We start from the raw sequence: 20,281 nt of genomic DNA, 5'->3' as shown, positions 1-20,281 counted from the left end.
TGCATTTTGGACCAGTATACTGATCTTTGTCTTACATCACATAATCCTCCGTAATTTCTGCCACCTCCAACAGGATCCCACCACTAGCCACATTTCCCCATCTCCACCCCTTTCCTCCTTCCGCACAGACCGTTCCCTCCGAAACTCCCTGGTTAACATCCTTTCTAACCCAACTCTGAAAGATAACACCGTCACAGTACAGCACTTTTGTCTTTTACATTGCCAGAGGAGCTTTGAATCCACAACCATCTGACTCAGTTGCAGTGTACTACTAATCAATTTCACAATGTAATAAATATACATGAAATTTATTGGTAATAATATAAAAAATCTCTAAATACTGTTTAGGATCGAATCTGAAAAGATACAAATTGTTTCCTTTCTTTGGTACTTACTTCTAGTTCTAGTTACTAGGTACTTCTAGTTCATGTCATGTTTCCTTTTATATAACTCCTTAAACTGTAATAAACAATGTAATACCATGACTCAAAAGACTTATGCCTTAACATGGCCAGCGCATTATCTTCTGATGACTTTGAAACAGATCAAACAAGGGAGACAGAGTTCATATTGGTTTTATAACTTGGCTGCAATGTATCAATGTTTTTCTAAGTTCTCTATTTTGAGTAAGTATGTGGCCAAACGGACATAGTTATTACAGGGAATGTTTTGTATTGATTGTTGGTTTGAATGATATTTACCAGTGATAACAGTGATAAAAATTGATAGAAACATGGTTTTTCCCCAATAATCTGTGTAGTTTTTTGTTATGGTTTGATTAAAATTAGTTTGTTTTTTTCCCAATGACTAATAATATTTTCTCTGAGCATGCAACTTAAAAATTCAGGCTATGTTTTTTTTTTTAATTTTTAACTTAAATATTAGTCCCTGCAGTTTTGATTAGGATTCTGAAATGGTGCTGAAAGGGCTCATTTATGCTGTTACTGTCACAGTACAGTAAAATATCTTTATGTCTATATGTTTAAGAAAGAAATAGAGTTATTATTAACTGTCAACAGTTGGTGAACTTGAAGGGGAGGGGAAGACAAGGGGATCCGGCGTGGGGAGACAGCTGTGAAGAACAATGGAGGACGTGGGAGGACTGACGTGAGGGACGGTGGGAGAACAAAGGGGGGCCCGGTGTGGAGGAAGGGGGGGGGGGGCAATTCTAGTTTAGAATCCGCTGCCTAGGGGATAAACCTGCATTTGTTTGTTTGTTTGTTAATTTGGTCCAGTGAAGGTGCCGTGTACACGACAGCCAGCTAACAGTTGCTTGTCTTTTTCTTTTTGTTTTCACTTTAAATTTCAAGTTTTTGTGTACCTTGTTGTGTGTGACTGTTGGCAGACCAATTTCCCTCCAGGGATGAACAAAGTTTTATTGTATCGTATTGTATCGTAAATCTGGATAGCAACAATAAGCTGGAAATCTTCTGATTCTTAAAATAAATAGAAGATTACATTAGGAAGATAAGACAAATGGCTGAAGAGCAGGTAGGAAGACTTCAGATAGGTTCCATGGGATATCTTTCTGGACAGAGGTGACATGTACAGGTGGGATGAATTGCGTCTGAACTAAAGGGAGGCCAACGTCCTTGCAAAGAAGGTTGCTAGTGTTATTTGGCAGGGGTTCAACAAGTTGGGAAGGAGAGTGGGATCCAAAGCAGAAATACGCTAGATAAGAAAGTTGAAGAAAATTAGGAGATTAAAGCAAACAAGTCCAATAGGCAGACTAGGCAAGGACAGGTTAGGGAATATGGAAAGTCTAATAGCCTGAACAGCATTTATGTTACTGGAGGTAACAACCATGATCATCGCCTTATTTCTTAGCACTACTGATAAAGCATCACAGGGTGATCCCTTAGTAGCTTCATCTTGGACAACTGCCAAGAAGTTTCCTTAATCAAAACTGCATCCCCACTTCTTTTCTTCCACTATTCTGCCTGTGACAGCTGTATGTTGGAACTTTAAGTGTCAGTCCCATCCCTCAGTCATGTTTCTGTAATGGCTATAAACTAGTTGCATGTGTCTATGCATGCCCTGAGTTCATTTGCATTATTTGTCAGATTGCTCGCATTGAAATAAGTGCAATTAATCCAATCATCTTTTCCCGCCCCCTTCCGTGCTCAGTATCAACCTCAAATCTCCCAGTTGCCTCACTAATGCTTTGCATTCCTTCCCATTGCCAAATTAGTTTACACCTTCCCTAGTAGCACAAGCAAATCTGTCAACCAGAATACTGGTCCCCCTCCATTTCATAATCCTGTTTTACAGATTACATTTGCCCCAGAAAAGATCCCGATGGGCCAATTTGTTTCAACAAAAGACAAAAAATTATTATTATTACTAAAATAATTAAACATTCAGTAGATGAGAAGAATTTGAGCAGATGTATAATTTGGAAATTTGCAACATCAACACTTTAATAGCTAGTTATTATTTAAAGATTTGACATTGTAATAGCTCCGTACACTTTTTTCATTCAATTAACTGCTTGAAATTTATAAAAATCAATTCTTCCAAAGGAAGTTATGTTAGTCATGATAAGGACCTCTGTGTTTTCTAAGATAGATAAACTGAAAAAAAAAAACATAATGCTTAGTTAAGAAGGTTCAATTGTTGGGTATTAATGGTGGAGTAGCAAGATGGATTCAACAGTGGCTGAATGGGAGATGCCAAAGAGTAATGGTGGATGGTTGTTTGTCAGGTTGGAGGCCAGTGACTAATGGGGTGCCACAGGGATCTGTGTTGGGTCCACTGTTATTTGTCATGTACATCAATGATCTGGATGATGGTGTGTTCAATTGGATTAGTAAGTATGCAGATGATACTAAGATAGGTGGGGTTGTGGATAATGAAATAGATTTTCAAAGTCTACAGAGATATTTATGCCAGTTGGAAGAGTGAGCTGAAAGATGGCAGATGGAGTTTAATGCTGATAAGTGTGAGGTGCTACATCTCTGCAGGACAAATCAAAATAGGACATACATGGTAAATGGTAGGGAATTGAAGAATGCAGGTGAACAGAGGGATCTGGGAATAACTGTGCACAGTTCCCTGAAAGTGGAATCTCATGTAGATAGGGTGGTAAAGAAAGCTTTTGGTGTACTGGCCATTATAAATCAGAGCATTGAGTATAGAAGTTGGGATGTAATGTTAAAATTATACAAGGCATTGGTGAGGCCAATTCTGGAGTATGGTGTACAATTTTGGTCGCCTAATTATAGGAAGGATGTCAACAAAATAGAGAGAGTACAGAGGAGATTTATTAGAATGTTGCCTGGGTTTCAGCAACTAAGTTACAGAGAAAGGTTGAACAAGTTAGGGCTTTATTCTTTGGAGTGCAGAAGGTTAAGGGGGGACTTGATAGAGGTCTTTAAAATGATGAGAGGGCTAGACAGAGTTGACGTGGAAAAGCTTTTCCCACTGAGAGTAGGGAAGATTCAAACAAGGGGACATGACTTGAGAATTAAGGGTCAGACGTTTATGGGTAACATGAGGGGGAACTTCTTTACTCAGAGAGTGGTAGCTGTGTGGAATGAGCTTCCAGTGAAGGTGGAGGAGGCAGGTTCGTTTTTTATCATTTAAAAATAAATTGGATAGTTATATGGACGGGAAAGGAATGGAGGGTTATGGTCTGAGCGCAGGTATATGGGACTAGGGGAGAATACGTGTTCGGCACGGACTAGAAGGTTCGAGATGGCCTGTTTCCGTGCTGTAATTGTAATATGATTATATGGTTATATGCTTTATTAAATGTGGAAAATTGATTATAATTGGCCTTTATAGAGAAAACATGTTAATATTGTCGGGATGTGTAAAATGACTGTTTACAAAGGCCTGTAAGATACATTGTGCACAACTTAACTGACGCTTACAAAGAATCGGCAACAGCCTATATATTATTGATGATTTATCTGTACATTTTCCTTAAGGAAATAAAACAGCATCTTGCAGCCGAAAGATGACAATAGATCACAAATAGTGAATAGAAACAGCATCAATGGCAGTCTCCTCAACTGCAGTATCAAACCTTTCTGACAGGTTGCTACACAACATCACAATAATTGTATCTTAATACTTTTGGTACACCTTTGGTTACCATGGTTAGTTAAAATATCATTGACAATTGTGGTCAATATGTAATTGGATAAAGCTGTCTGCTGTTAGTGATTTTGAAAATGAAGCACATTCTAAATCCATTTTCTTACAAGATATATATATATATATATTCAGTCATATTTCATTCTTCTTGATAAAATGGCAGCAAAGCTAGAAGCAGAAGCTGCCATTTTGAGAGGTGTTTTGATGCAGATATTTATGGCATAACCGGGATTCCTTTTAACGGGTGTGCTTAAGAAGAAAAGCCAACAGGATACAATTACATTGCAGTCCATAATGTTTGGGACAAAGAACTTGGAAGACTGAAGAGCTTCAGTATCTTGTCGAATATTCTTTTGCATTACACATATTTTGTACTACATGGATATGTCGTCACACAGAAACCTGATTTTATTTCCCTGATCTTTATTTTACAGATCAGATCCTTGGTTTTGCTGATGTTGAGAGCAAGATTGTTGTTCTGGCACCTTTCAATCAGATTTTCAAACTGCCACCTGTCATCATCGTTACTCGTTATTCATCCAACAATTATGGTATAATTGGATAATTTAAGGATGATGTTGGTGCTGTATCTGGCTAAACTGTCATGTGTATAAAGAGATTAAAGTGGGGGAATGAGCACATAGCCTTGAGGTGCTCGTGCGCTGATGGTCATTGAGAAGGAAGTGTTATTGCGAATTCGCGCTGATCAATATTGTACTGATACTGTTCAATATTATGGGTCAAAGGAGCGAATCTCCAATTCAATTTCCATAGCATGCTTTTTAAAGGTCATTTATAAACATTACTATTATTTATCGAAATATTGATACTGTTATTGTCCACTTGCCAGAAATATACATTTTGCTACAAAATTTACTGATAAAGGTTCATAAATTTCAACATAATATTGCACTTCCACTAATCTCACTCAAATTATCTCATAGCTCTTTGTATACTTAACACAATGGAGCCTAGCACACATTTCAATTGCACTATATAACTGGAAATCTTGCTTTACATGCATTAAGATGTGTCATGAAAAATTATTTTTGCGGTAATGAGTTCCACGTCTTGATTATTGAACTATTCTCAATATATTTGGAGTGATCTTAATATAATGTAAATATACTTCTAGTAGTGACATGATGTATTTCAGGTTTTATGAGCTTGGATAATTTTGAATGCAACATTATTAGTTTTAATGTGATTGCAATTATTAATAAAATAATTTATATTTAGAAATGAATGCACGCTAGTTCAAACCCCGCAGATAATAAAAATCTGGCTTTGTACTCGTAGCCTGAGATAGAAAGTAATAAATCACTTTTGTGCAGCTGAATTCAATTTCTTTTCATCTACAAAACTCATTAGCTGCACATATAAAAAAAATACATTATGTTTAACAAAAACTACATAATACTTTATAAAATCTCTGTTAGTTGAGGGAAATGTTTCAAAAAATGAATTAACTAGATTTAATAATAAATTGAAAAACCTGTTGTCAATGAAAGAAAATCCTGATTTTATTCAAAATGAAAATAGGCCTTTTAAAAAATAGGCAATCTAAACTGGTCAGCTCCCCGAAATGGGTATAAGGAGAGAAACGCGGAATTAACCCGAGCCTATTGATTGAAATGCAGACAATGCAACAAATTCAATATTATCTGCTCATGAAAAGGTACAGCAGCACTAAATAGGCTTTTCTTTGGCTATGCACAAAACCAATTGTAACATCTCAATGCCTCTTGAGGTGTAGGTTTATTGTGGCTTCAGCAGGTCTTATCACTGATGAGGAAGTGAATCAAACCCAGCTAACTGAAGAATAACACAGCCAGGGAATCAGCAAGCTCTTAAGGGCCTGTCCCACCAGCATGCGATTGCATGCGTCTAACGCGACCAAACGTGGTGGCTTGAGGGTTACGGCCTCACGGGGCCGGTCCCAATTCCAACCGCGGAGGTGTATGGAGTTGTGCGGGGCTGGTTACGACATCATACTCACCAATCAGCTGGGCAGGAGTCGGGCCGACTGAATTTGGATGTCACACGGCGTCGGGCGGTGACGTCATCACGCTACGGCACGCCGGGTGGTGATGTCATCGCGCAACGCCACGCGCTAGGCGTACGCCGTGAAGACGCTGCTTACAACATCGAGATGCTGCGTACGCCCGTCGAGGTGCTGCGTATGGCCTCAATGCACCCTTTGGACCAACTCAATCATGCCGACCAAACTGTTTGACTGAACTAGTCCTACTTGCTTGCACCTTGCCCGATTTTCCTCAAAACCCTTTTTTATCCATGTACTTGTTCATTAAATGTTGTAATTGTACCCACCTCTACCCACCTTACCAGTTCTTCTGGCAGTTCAATCTAAGCATGCACCACACTCTGTGTGAAAAAGTTTCCCCTTGATAGTCCTTTCAAACGCATGCCTAATTTTAGACTCTGCAACCCTGGGGAAAGGACTGTGGCACCTTATCTATGCCCCTCATGATTTCATAAATTCTATAAGGTCACTCGTCACCTTCCTACATACCAGGAAAAAAAGACCAAGCTTATCCAGCCTCTCCTTGCTCGGTAACCTCCTCAGAACTCCTCATGCTCAGTATCCTCCTCAACAATATTTTTGTATCCTGTCCAGCTTAATTGCATCCTTCCCATAGCAGACAACAGAAGTGCACACAGCATTTTGAATGTGGCCTTATCAACATCCCGACTCCTGTACTCAATACTCAAACCAATGAAGGCTAGCATGCCAAATGCCCTTTTCACTCCATGTTTACCTGTCAACACTTTCATGGAACTACATACCTGATATACCCTAGGTCGTTCTGTTCTACAACACTTCCCAAGGCCAAACCATTTACTGTGTAAGTCTGGCCCAGGATTTTTCCACCAAAATGCACCACCTCACATTTGCCTGAATTAATACTATCTGTCATTCCTCAGCCTAATGGTCCAATTGATTAACATCTCATCATAATCATAAGTAACCTTCTTTACTGTCCACTATTCTACCAACTTTAGTGTTATCTGCAATCTTCTACACTCATATCCAAATTATTCATTACAAACAACAAACAACAGTGGACTTAGCACTGATCCCCATGATAGACCATCTGTTACAGGCCTCATGTCTAAAAAGGAACCCTCTACCATAACGCTCTGTTTCCTCCCTTCAAGCCACGTTTGTATTCAATTGGCTAGCTAGTCCTGAATGTATTCAATTGGCTAGCTGGTCCTGAATCCCATGTTGTCTCACCTTCCAGACAAAGGTAACATAAAATACCTTGTTTTCAATGGCCTTGATGTCACTGTCTGCTGCAGTTTCCAGGATTCTCCTTGCAGCTTTTCTTAAATAGAGGCTCAGAATCAGTCACTTTCCAGTCTGCTTTCATTTAGTTCCCAATTCTTTACCCCACATGTCAGGAGTATGCTCTTGTGCAGTATTTTTTTATGCTGTACCTGATCAAATGCCTTCTGGGAATCTAAATATGCTGCATTAATTGGTTCTATTTTATTCAACCTCCCAGTTATGTCCTCGAAGAAATCTTTGTACATTAACAAATAGTTGATGTAATTTTTACTTTCTAAATAGTCAGTTTCCACTTAAAAATGAGAAAAACAGAATAGGTTTTAAATGATGAGAAATTGAAATGTGTTGGTGTTCAAAAGGACCCCTGAGTGTCATTGTACAAAATCACTGAAAGTGAATGTTCTGCTGCAGCAAGCGGTTAAGAAGATAAATGTTATGTTGGCCTTTAGCAGTAGATTTGAGTGCATGAATAAAGACTTCATACTGCAATTATCTTGGCCACTGAAAGGTATATGTGTCCTCTCCAGCTTGCGAACACCTGACTTATGTACAGCCCATACATACAAACAAGTATTTGGGAGACCAGCGAGATGGATTTGCTGGCTGCTAGGTGATTGCTGGTGGTTGTTTTTCATACTAGTTGAAGCGTTGTTATACTCAGACCCAGGAAGAGTATGTTCTAATTTACACATTGATATCCATTATGTGAATCCTATCTTGAGACCTGCCATCTGGGCCAGCTTCAGTGGGTTTTTTTAACCGTTGCTTGCATTTAAAGCCTTATCTGACTAAAATCCTTTGAAATAATATGCTTAAAATAGGCTTGGGTTAAATTTGTTGAGATCAGCTTTCTAATTAACAATGGCTAAATGAGATTTAGAATGCTTCCCCAGGCTATCTGTTCCTATGGGACATCCTATCTCAGCAAACATGTTTTGACATGTGTGAACGGTTTGCAGCCATATTTCCCACTTGCAAACTGCTTGGGTTACAAACAGTTAACAGGAATGGAAACCTGCATAACCAAGGGAGGATTGTGTTGTATTCAGATTGTATCTCCCTACCTAAGAAAGTATAGTGTGGGAAGGAACTACAGATGCAGGTTTACACCGAAGATAGACACAATTCCAGAGAGGGATCAATAAAATGTTAAGATCACCCATGATCTTGCTGAATTACATTTTGGTTGATGTTGCAATCTGCCTGCTTTGAATATTTATACGGGGAAAACATCAGCATGCTCTGGTAACACCTTAGTTTAGTTTAGAGATACAGCATGGAAACAGGCCTGTTGGCCCATTAAGTCCATGCCGACCAGCAATCGCCCATACACTAGTTTTATCCTACACATTTGGGACAATTTACGGAAGCCAATTAATCTACAAACCTGCATGTCTTTTGAATGTGGGAGAAAACCGGAGCACTCAAAGAAAACCCACATAGTCACAGGGAGAATATGCAAACTCCATACTGACAGCACCCATGATCAGGATCAAATCCATGTCTCTGGCGCTGTAAGGCAGCAACTCTACCGATGCTCCACTGTGCTACCCACATTCATTGGGGTAATACAACACTTACTTGATGCCAGTTCTTTACTTTAGATATATCCATCTACATAGCTAAATGTGAATTAAGGATTTGAAAGAATGCCTTCCAGTCTAGATTTTTGATTAATTGATTTCTATTGTTGTCAAAAGTTTGCCAAGTGGCCAAAGATGTTGATAAATGCAACATTTGGAGAACAGTGTACAGTGTATTTACAATGTCTATGTGGAGTGGTGTGCTTTGCTAACAATTTTTTTTCTTGAGCTCAAAGGTTCATTTATGGGTGCTACTGAGCTGATGCTCATGACTTCATGGAAAATGCTTTGGAAAATTCTATCTCACTTTTTATACTGAGATAAATCCTCATTGTGTAACTGGAATTTCACGGGAATTAAAATAGTTTCCAAACCATTTCTCACGATGGTGGTGTCCTTATCAAATATTTTTCCATTGAATGCATAGGACAAGCTGCCTGTTCCACACTGCAGAAAAAGACCAAGCTTGGTTTCCTGGAAACTAGTAGTGGACTCGCTTAGCAGAGACTCTGATGTTTTATTAGAAATATTCCATTAAAGCCTAAGTACCAAATGTGACTGCTTTCAAATATTTGGCAGAGTCTCAGTTGACAGAGTCTCCAGCACAATACATAATGCCAGAGCTCTCGATCTCCCACATGTATGCATTGTGCAGGAGTCGTGAGCAATTGGTAGCCTTCATTCACTGTGCCATCAATTTAGCTGTGAGGTCTTTAATGGCTTTAATGTGAATGCTACCATCCCCACGGAGGTTATTCTTCAGGAAAATCCTCAAAACAGAACACAGAACAGTGAGAAAAATAAAAAGAGAGTAGAAAAAAGAGAGAAGAATACATCAATGCCACACGCTGTCACTATGTCATATTGGGAAAGAAACATGCTGCTTTTAAGCTTATTTAATACATTTGAACAGTCCTTCAACTCTACTCAGGTATACTGAGTAGCCTGAAATATTGATTCAAAATTAAAATAGTCGGTTAAAAAACTTAAATAATGTAAATCTGCACTACATTCATGAACAACAATAGTCAGCAATTCAGGTAAATAACAGAAATGCATTAACAAAGGAGGAAGCTAGGCACACATGGAAGAAGAAGACTACAGGGGATAAACACTAAATATATTAACTTGTAACTGTGACACTGAATTTATCGTGAAAGTATTGTGATTGAAATTTGTGTTCAATCGTTAACATGATAGAGTACTTTACACAAATTGTGACAGCATCTATACTTTCCACTAACTCATTAGGTTATATTAGCAATTCCAGTGAAAACACAGCTTTTCTTTGTGAAACCTTAAGAAGATGACACAACAATGACACATTGTTTTGAGATATCAATAACTGGCATCTCTACATTAATTTCCAGGCACAGTGGATACAGTAGAGAATGTTCAATTAATCAGCTAACATTGTCAATCTAATGTATAGTTGTCATTTGGAGACATGTTTTGAAATGGAAATCTGAATAAACCTTTGTCAGCCTACAAACTGCAGCAATTCCTGGCTCCCTGCCAACGAGGACTTCTTTAAGTACCTTGACATTACTCAAAGGTAGAAACAAAATGCTGGAGTAACTCAGTAGGACAGGCAGATCTCTTGAAAGAAGGAATGGGTGACGTTTTGGGTCGAGACCCTTGACATTACTCAACTTCACCTTGTTTTTAAGTGCAACTTTTTCCCTCCCCCCATTGTCTAAATTTTAGCAAGAGTAGACAAATACAAATTATTTTTAGTCACTCTTTTGAAGTCAAAACACATTGCTTGAGGAAGTCACTTAAAGGGATGCCTATTTAAATTTCATATTAAGATACTTCTATAAGGGATCTGAAGAATACAACCTATCTTGAGAATATATCCCAAGTCTTTAATTAATAAGACTACTTGGGCCATTTGAAACTCCATAGGAATGAGAAAAGTACAGACAATGATATTGGCCTATGATCAAGAAATTGCTATTTAACCTTCTCAAAACATGGAGTAATTCTGGAAGTGAAATGTAATCTACCATCTGATCAATACTTACCCTGAACCACAGCAAATTAATACAAGGTTGTTTCGGATCAAGGCTTGATCTAATTAATGCAGATTTGGTTTTATACAAACAACAGAAATTCATGGTTCACGAGCACCAAAATATACCAATTATGGTTTTGTTTATGTGTATTTTCGCAAACAGAAGAAGGCATGTGCAATCTAGAAAATACATTTACTTTCAGTCACTGCTAAGGAAATAGGAAGAAACACAGGCGGAGAGATTGGCCAATAAATGAGATACAGAGAGAATGTGCTCAGAACAAATTGGAAACAAACTAAACCTTTGCAACCATATTACATTAAAGTTTATGTACTATATATAAAAAAAACATATTGAGACTGAGGAGTTAACAAATAAAGGAAAGTTAAGCAATAAGTGAAATAAAAAACAATAAACTCTTGAGCATTTTCAATCTGAATGCAACTTACCTTGATTATTCTTGCACAGAATACTATGGTTGTAAAATCCTTGTCCACATGTTTGATTATTTTCTGCTATGCAGCGACCTTCTTCAAGCAGATCCCAATGATAGCAAACAGAGTCCTCACAATGAATGGCTTCAACAAGGTGAGGACATTTTCCAGCGCTGCCAGTGGGCTCCCCAACTACATGCCGCCGCCTCATCTTGAAACCTATAATTTGAATTAATTAGAACTCAGTGGAGTAAATAAGGATAGTGCACATATCATTTATAAGAACCAATGGAACAAATTTACATTACATTACCTATCAGTGTTTATGATCAGAACAAATATTACATCAGAATAATATCAGAACAATATATGTAATCCAACAGCTAGCAGCATAAAAACATTATGACAATATTGATAGTAACATGTTTATTCACACAGCTTGGAAACAGGCCCTACAGCCCAACATACCCAAATGTTCATTGATTAAATATCCACCATCATTAATTTGAGGAAACAGATGATACTAAAACCTTGTGTTACTTGAAGTGCTGTGCTTAGTGCTCAATTAAAAAGTAAGATGCAAATCGTAAGGCCACAATCTTAAATAATATACAGAGCATTCATAACAACAATGTTACTCCAATCATGATCATCCAAGTTCTGTAGGAAAAGAAACACTACATAAATATCCAACAGGAGGATTTTCCCTCCGTACAGGAATATTCAATTCCAGTTCATGGAAATAGTTAGTTCAGGGAAGCAACATAGAAAAAAGTGTGCAGCATTTCTTGGCAACTCTTGTAAGAACAAAGGATTTAAAGTTGTTTGGCTAGTTGACAGAGGATTCATTAAAATAGTGTGCTTAGAATTAAAATCAGAACATATATTTGAAAAGGGATTTTGGTCTGCAAATTAGGTGTCATTGCACTTGTTAAGCCTCCATTGCTACACAGGCTGTGAAATTAGTTTTGATGTTCCTTAGTTCACAATAGTGAGAGTGATGACGGGGTTCCAAAGCTTGTGATGGGAACTATCAAATACAGATACACATTCACATTCAGATAATTTTTTTGTTATATACACCACGGTACTATTATTTTTTTTGTTCACGTGTAGATCACGGAGTAAACCATATTCACAAAGTAATAATTAATAGAACAACAATAAATGTAGGGCAAAAGTAAAGCTGTGCAAAATAAATATGGTAGGGTTTATGGCAGCATCTGTGGGAATTGGGTGTGAAAGACTTGATTAGCCTAGGAGTCAGATATCAGTGGAAATATTGAAGAAGCTGTTTGCAAAACGCTCACTGAGCTTCACTTGCGCACTGCATCTGCCTTTATCTTGTCTAGATAACTCAACATTCCCCATCTCTCTCCCCCCCCCCCTCCCCCCTCCCCCCCCCGCCTCAACCCCCCTCCCCAACCCCCCTCCACCCATCCCAGCCTGTCCTGCCCCAGTCCTTCCAATACTGGTGAGAACTTCTTTACAGCAATCTTCCCAGTCCTCACCACAGAACCTTGCACAGAGCACCACCTACCACAGCATCAGTTACGTTACCACTAAGTTAAGGAATGACATCACAGTTTCATTTTAAATCAGATTAATCTTCTGTGTCTGTATAATATATTGCTAAATATTAAGGTAGTGGAACACACCCAGCGGGCCAGTCTATACAAGCAGAAAAATAAAAACTGAGCCAAAATGATGGCAAACAGAATTGGCCAACTCTAATGTGAACAGAAAGAAATAGTGAGTTACTCAAGGTTGGGGAATTGGCTATTGTCTGGAAGGCTGTAACATGCCCAGACATCAAATGAGGTGTTGTTTTGCAAACTTGCACTGGGCCTCATTGAAACAGTACAGGAGACCACTGAGAGAAATTGCAGAGTAGGACTGGAATGGTGATTTAGAGTGATTGGCAAATGAAACAGGGTCGCTCCTGCAAACTGAACACAAGTGTTTCACAAAGTGGAAATCAATCAAAAACGTTTTAAACACTGATAAAACTGTTGGGTATAAAGGGAATGAATTAAAACAAATGTAAATGACTAAACAGTCTAAAGAAGGGTCTCGACCCAAAACATCGCCCACTCCTTCTCTCCAAAGATGCTGCCTGTCCTGCTGAGTTAATCCAGTATTTTGAGTATCTTTGACTAAATAGTTACCTTGATCTCTTGCTGTTGTCCTGTCTACCAAAATGAATGGAATTGCTGTTTTGGTACCAATCCAACCTAGAACAGATTCAGCAAGGACATACCCAACTGATGGTTTTCTATCCACCATTGGCTTTCATGTTGGCAAAAGTTTGGCAAACATTTTTGTAAGGATATTTTGTACGGATGATCTTTGTACATCTATGTCAATTACTATTTTTTAACTTTCAGTTTCTGTGATGCTTGTACGATAAAGGGCAACCTGGCTGCTATGTCGATGTATGCTCCTCCTTTGGTGCAACAATGGTTTGTTCCTTTACATACAAGATCAGTTAGCTTTTAATTCTCCAAAATGTACACTGCATCCACTATCATTTCTAATGGCAAGCACATGAAGTTGCTTTTCCTCTTAATTTAGAGAACTTTTATAAATTGGTATTTTCTCTAACACCTTGTAGGATCTGCACTAATTTTGCTGGTTGCAATTCCAGTTTTATAAACAATTTGGTTAGAATTTGCCTCTATTAGCATAGTGATAAATCATCCGTTTATTTTTAGCTTAAAGTATCCATTAGTCAAGGCAAGCAGCATTAAATAACCCATGATTGATAAAACAACAATCTCCATACAAAATTTACAAGTGCAAATCATGTCTATCATGTTTTAACTCTTACTTTCTGGATGGTACTCCAGGAACACTATTTAATATACTTGATGTATTGTTACTCAAGTAATTGCACACAAATACATATAAATATAGTCAGGAACAATCCAAGTAATGGTTAAATAAAGCACTAAATTGTGTCAGAAGAGTTGGCATACAAAAGGTTTTTATAAATTCAAATGTCATAAATGTCTAATTATTTTAATACATTCAGATGCAGAGCATATATTAAACCAAGAACCATTTCACGGTTACCAATTGCCAGCTGAACAATACACAGCAGTGAAGTTATAAATTTTCACGAACAGCTGAAGTATCGTTACTGTCATTTATATCTCTCAAGCAGTGAAAATCATTTACCGGGTTCGAAATAAATTTACTCTCTACATGCCAGAACAATAGTTCATTTGAGGCCATCAAATTCTAAAACTGTCAGCAGAATTTCCTGAATTAACTTTGCTATTCACCACTCAAAAGGGCAAGGGAATATGCTTTCCATTCTCCACCAATCGCTCACTGTACACTATGATTTGACACTAAACAAGAGCTATTCTTTCTTTCTCGTCTGATACATGAGATTACAGCCTGAACTTGTCATGATGATAATGATTATGCAAATAAATCACCCATGCAAATTATTTTCCCTACATTCCAAGAGAATGAGTTGAAGCAATAATTCATGATCATAAAGAATTAAAATTTAAATTGCAGCCTTGGCACAAGTAAATAAATATAACACAAGAATGGAGATTTAGCAAAGGAAGTCAAAGAGTGCATTTAAATTTCCTAGATTGAAACTAACTAATACTTATACTTAAAGCTAACAATGACTAAAACTGTAACGTCCAAGTTCAGGAGCAGCTTCTTTCCAACAACCATCAGGCAATTAAGCACTGTAACCTCCAGCTAAGCTCTGAACTACATAGATTTGAGGGGCATTGTCTTTGTCTTTGCACAATTCTGGTGTAGAGTTGCTACCTTACAGCGCCAGAGACCCATGTTTGATACTGACTTACGGTTGATGTCTGTACGGAGTTTGAACATTGTCCACATGACTGTATGGATTTCCCCCAGATGCTCCAGTTACCTCCCACATTCCAAAGACATACATGTTTGTAGGTTAATTGACCCCCAAAAGAAATTTATGTAAGTGTGTAAGATAGTGCAAGTGTACAATGGATCGTTGGCCGGTGCAGAATCAGTGGGCCGAAGGGCCTGTTTACTATCTCTAAAACTCTAAACTATTATTGTGTATACTGAACTTCCTTTTTTGTTGGTTATTATGGTGTTTATAGAGCACAATGTTTATATATATATATTATGCTGTGGAAAGTAAGAATTTAATTGTTCCATTTTGGACAATAAAACTCTTGATTCTTGACACTCTAATGAAGATAATAGTGAACCATAGAGGAAAAAATAACAAAAATATGAAAAAGATGATTAGTAAAGAATCTAAGGAAAATTGATGGACATATGTGAGAGGTAGTTTCAGGGTATGGAACTGATGAGAATGTTGTGCTGCGACACAGCATGGACCAATAAACCAAATAGCCTACTTCTGCATCATAGCAAGAATGTAAACAAACCAATCGCCCTCTGAAACAAAATGCAGAACTAAACATGATACCATTGTACGGGTTAATGTAACAATGCATAATGAGAATGACATAAACTTATTTATTGTTATTAAGTACTCTGCTTTTAATCTCCAAAATTGCACTTACATGTGACTGATAACTGTATTAAAAACCACCAGTTGCCTTTGTCCTGTTCTTTTAGTATTTACTCCTTATATTCATTGTCACATTTTTCTCACATTTTACTCATCCCGCACTTCTACCTTTCAAATCTTCTTGTCTATTTTTATGCATTATTATATTTAACATGTGAAAATGTTGCCTAATCACTTTTTGTTACTTCCAGCACCTTCAAGCAACTTGATATGTTCTGACTCAATGCATTTTTAAATAAGTACTAGACCAAGCGCAGACTCGTTGGGTCTGTTCCCGCAATGCGCGGTTGCGAGGGGAGGGGGCAGCCTGAGGTGTCACACACACACGAACCAACCTCTCATACACACAATAACCACCCCTCACGCACACACACACTAACCACCCCCATTGATATTATATTAAGAAGGGAGGAAAGGGGTAGGGCCACCCAGCAGCTGTCGGCCTCAGTGAGCCTCAGCTCCATGGCCTCACATCCTCGGTGAGGTACGGGGAGGGGGGTGGGGGGGGGGGAGGGTGGAGTGAGCAGGCGGGCGTGATCCCGAGTGAGCCTGCGGGCCACCAGCGAGGACAGTGAAAAGCAGCAGGGGGACCAGACGATCTGTGGCTTCCGCCAGCGTGATAGAGCCGGACCGGGGTAGGACGGAGAAGTGGAGGAGAGCCGGGCGGCAGTAGCCGTTATCGTCGAGCGGGGCAAGGGATGAGAAGGTGGCCAGCGGGAGGTGAAAAAATGACTGTGGGGGGGAGGGAAGGATTTTATTAAAGATCTGTACAAAAAAATGACTACATTTAATGAGTGGATTTGCGAATGTAAAAGTAAAATCGCTAGCAAAATGGTAAAAATCTCGGCGTTTTTGCGTTTTATTTTCTCCTAAATTACGTTATGTCACAGTCATCCTCTGACATTTATCCACTAACTCAAGACTTTCTTAAACGATTGTCCTTGATGAAAACTTATCTCCCACCCCTTTGCATCATTGCTACCTTAATTCTACTCAATGGCTGAAGTATCCTCATAAAAATATTACGATTCAATGGCTGACAAGTGCAATCCTCTCATAATTTTATATACTTCTATCAGGTCTCCTCTCAACCTCCGATGTTCCACAGAAAACAATTCAAGTTTGTTCAAACTCTCCAAATAACTATACCCTCTAGTCCTAGCAGTGTTCTGCACCCTCTCCAAAACTCCACTTCCTGTAATACGGTGATAAGAACTGCACACGATTCTCCAAACTCAGCATAACAAAAGTCGTTCAAAGCTGCAATAATGATTCCTGAATCTCATACTCAATACCAAAACAGATGAAGGCAAGCCTACTATATGCCTTCTTTAACATTCTATCTACAGTACCCTCCATAATGTTTGGGACAAATAATAATAATAATAATAATAATAATAATAATAATAATAATACATTTTATTTATGGGCGCCTTTCAAGAGTCTCAAGGACACCTTACAAAAATTTAGCAGGTAGAGGAAAAACATGTAAGGGGAATGAAATAAATAGTAGAGACATGACTAGTACACAAAGTAAATACAGAATTCAATACAAAACACAGTATGAGGCAATTAATGCACAGATGAAAAGGGACAGCACGTGGGGCTAAGGATAGGCAGAGGTGAAGAGATGGGTCTTGAGGCGGGACTGGAAGATGGTGAGGGATACGGAATTGCAGATCAGTTGGGGGAGGGAGTTCCAGAGCCTGGGAGCTGCCCTGGAGAAGGCTCTGTCCCCAAAACTGCGGAGGTTGGACTTGTGGATGGAGAGGAGACCAGCTGATGTGGATCTGAGGGACCGTGAGGGTTGGTAGGGGGAGAGGAGGTCAGTGAGATATGGGGGGGGGCAGATGGCCCATCATTTATTTATTTGCCTCTGTACTTCACCATTTGAGATTTGTAATTTAAAAAATCACATCTGTTTAAAGTGCACCAGATTTTATTAAAGGGTACTTTTATACACTTTGGTTTCAGCATGTAGAAATTACAGCTGTGTTTAAACATAGTCCCCCCCGTTTCAGGGCACTGTACTTCTCAATGGTAAAATACCTCTCTGTTCTTGGGCCAAACAACTATATTTTGCATTTATTTAGTTGATGTAGCACAGCATGCATATCATATCATATTTTATATTTATGGTATGCACATACATACTATACACATTTTATTCTGTTATTAAGCCAATGAAGATATGTTTCCAGGGGATTTTAAAAAGGAGATAGGTTTCAAAAGTAGATGGGACTGAAGAGATAATGCAACAGTGACAGGCCTGGACAAGGCCACCAATAATGGTGAACGGGAGATACAAATGAAAGCAAAATCAGAGTTCCAGGATGCTCTCTTGGACTGGTGAAGGCTCAAAAAAGGGGAAGACCATCAAAGAAGTGTTTGGGTGAAGAAATTGCAGCATTGAGAAATTGGATGTGAAGAATGTCTGAACATGAAAATTAGTGACATAAAGATAAAGAACAGTCTTGCAAAGCACAGGACCTCAGACGTCTAAAATAAATGTTGTTGATTCATGAAGATTTTAATATTCTGAAGAACAGATATTCACACCATCAACAAAATAATTTGCCCGACATTTCATTAATCTAATTCATCTTGTTGACACCCTTTTGTCTATTCAAGCAGGAGCACAACTAATCCCTGAGGTTCAATTAAATATCTAGGTTCATTCTGTAAATGTTGCCTTGGTCTGTTGGTTGCTGATAATAATTTTGCAGCTGTATAAATTCCTTTTGAATTACAGCTGGTTAATGTGCACATCATTCATGGGGCATGACAGATGTTAAATGGCGAATGAGCAAGAAATGTATCTTTGCTAAGAGAAATGAAAGGCTTTTCTTCTGAGAAACAATCTAAATCCAGCAAGTTCAGAAAATAAAAGAGAAATTAGATTAAAGTAATATAAATATTAACATTTCTAATTAAAACGTGTTATTATTAACAATGCATCTTAGGATCTCTGGTACATTTCAGCATGACTGGAAGTAACTGTTGGGAATTAATCACACGCAAAACTTAAAATCTGATGCGGCTGTGAGTCAGACATCGAGATAATTAGCTACAATTTCACACTGAAATAAGGAGGGTACATTATATCAAATCAAATTGCATTTTAAATAAATACCTTTACTTTTTTGAGGCTCTTGGCAGTTCTCAGGCATGCAGGGACTCCATGAAGTCCAAGCTGAAACAAAGCATTCGGTCGTACAGGCAATGTTGCAAAGTTGAGAAGTAACTTGTGTTGGTTCTGTGCACAGGCTGTGCTCCACTGGCCTAGATACTGAAATAAATTATAATCAAGTTATTTCATTGCCTTTATTCGATATTGCTAAATGTGCTTAAAAAATCAATGTGAAAATTTGCCAAGTCAGGCTCAAGAAAAATAAATATATATTTTTTTTTTAATGTGAATAATACACTCCACCATGGCATGTGCCCCCTTTCCCTGCTGGCTATACATATTAGTGACAGAAGTTAGATCTGTTTTCACAATGGTAACTCTCAGTAAGCTATTGACCCTGGTGGAATTGTAGAATCCCAGGACCGATTCTGAAATCATGCACCAATCTACTGACCACAGTCTTCATTAACATTTGCAACTGCTAAATTCAAGAGTCTACTTACCCAATCTACTTCAAATATATAGATTCATAGATATATAGACAACAGGTGCAGGAGTAGGCCATTAGCCCTTCAATCCAGCACCGCCATTCAACATGATCATGACTGATCATCCACAATCAATACCCCATTCCTGCCTTCTCCCCAAACCCCTTGGTTCCACTAGCCCTAAGAGCTCTATCTAACTCTCTTTTGAATACATCCAGTGAATTGGTCTCCACTGCCATCTGAGGCAGAGAATTCCACAAATTCACAACTCTGTGTGAGAATGTTTTTCCTCATCTCAATTCTAAATGGCCTACCCCTTATTCTTAAACTGTGGCCCCTGGTTCTGGATTCCCCCAACATTGGGAACATATTTCCTGCATCAATCATGTCCAATCCCTTAATAATTTTATATGTTTCTATATGATCCCCTCTCATCCTAAATTCCAGTGAATCTGCATCATTACATTCCCCAAGAAAAAAAAAAATGTTGTTTCAATGACTACCACTAATATCAGACTACTATAATGAAGTGATTTAAAGATTGGTTAAACCACGCATCTGTGCCAGGCTCCTGGACAATCTAGACCTCTTGAAATTTGTGTATGGGAAAGATAGGTCTTTGGAGGATGGCATCTTCCATGAACTGCATTCTACTCTGG

The 20,281-nt window shown here is 38.4% G+C and overlaps 1 protein-coding gene across 1 annotated transcript in view; it reads right to left on the bottom strand.

The window, feature by feature from the left end:
• The window catches only part of thsd7ba (thrombospondin, type I, domain containing 7Ba), a 743,639-nt gene that overhangs the window by 378,219 nt on the left and 345,139 nt on the right, over window positions 1-20,281 (bottom strand). The window contains exons 6-7 of the mRNA XM_055638650.1: window positions 19,138-19,293; window positions 11,465-11,668 (exon numbers count right to left, since the gene is read on the bottom strand). Of these exons, the coding sequence (XP_055494625.1) occupies window positions 11,465-11,668; window positions 19,138-19,293 (360 nt within the window). The remainder of the gene's footprint in view (window positions 1-11,464; window positions 11,669-19,137; window positions 19,294-20,281) is intronic.

This window comes from Leucoraja erinacea, chromosome 7 (genome assembly GCF_028641065.1).
Source record: "Leucoraja erinacea ecotype New England chromosome 7, Leri_hhj_1, whole genome shotgun sequence".
NCBI lineage: Eukaryota > Metazoa > Chordata > Chondrichthyes > Rajiformes > Rajidae > Leucoraja > Leucoraja erinaceus.
This window is presented reverse-complemented; position numbering and strand designations above follow the sequence as displayed.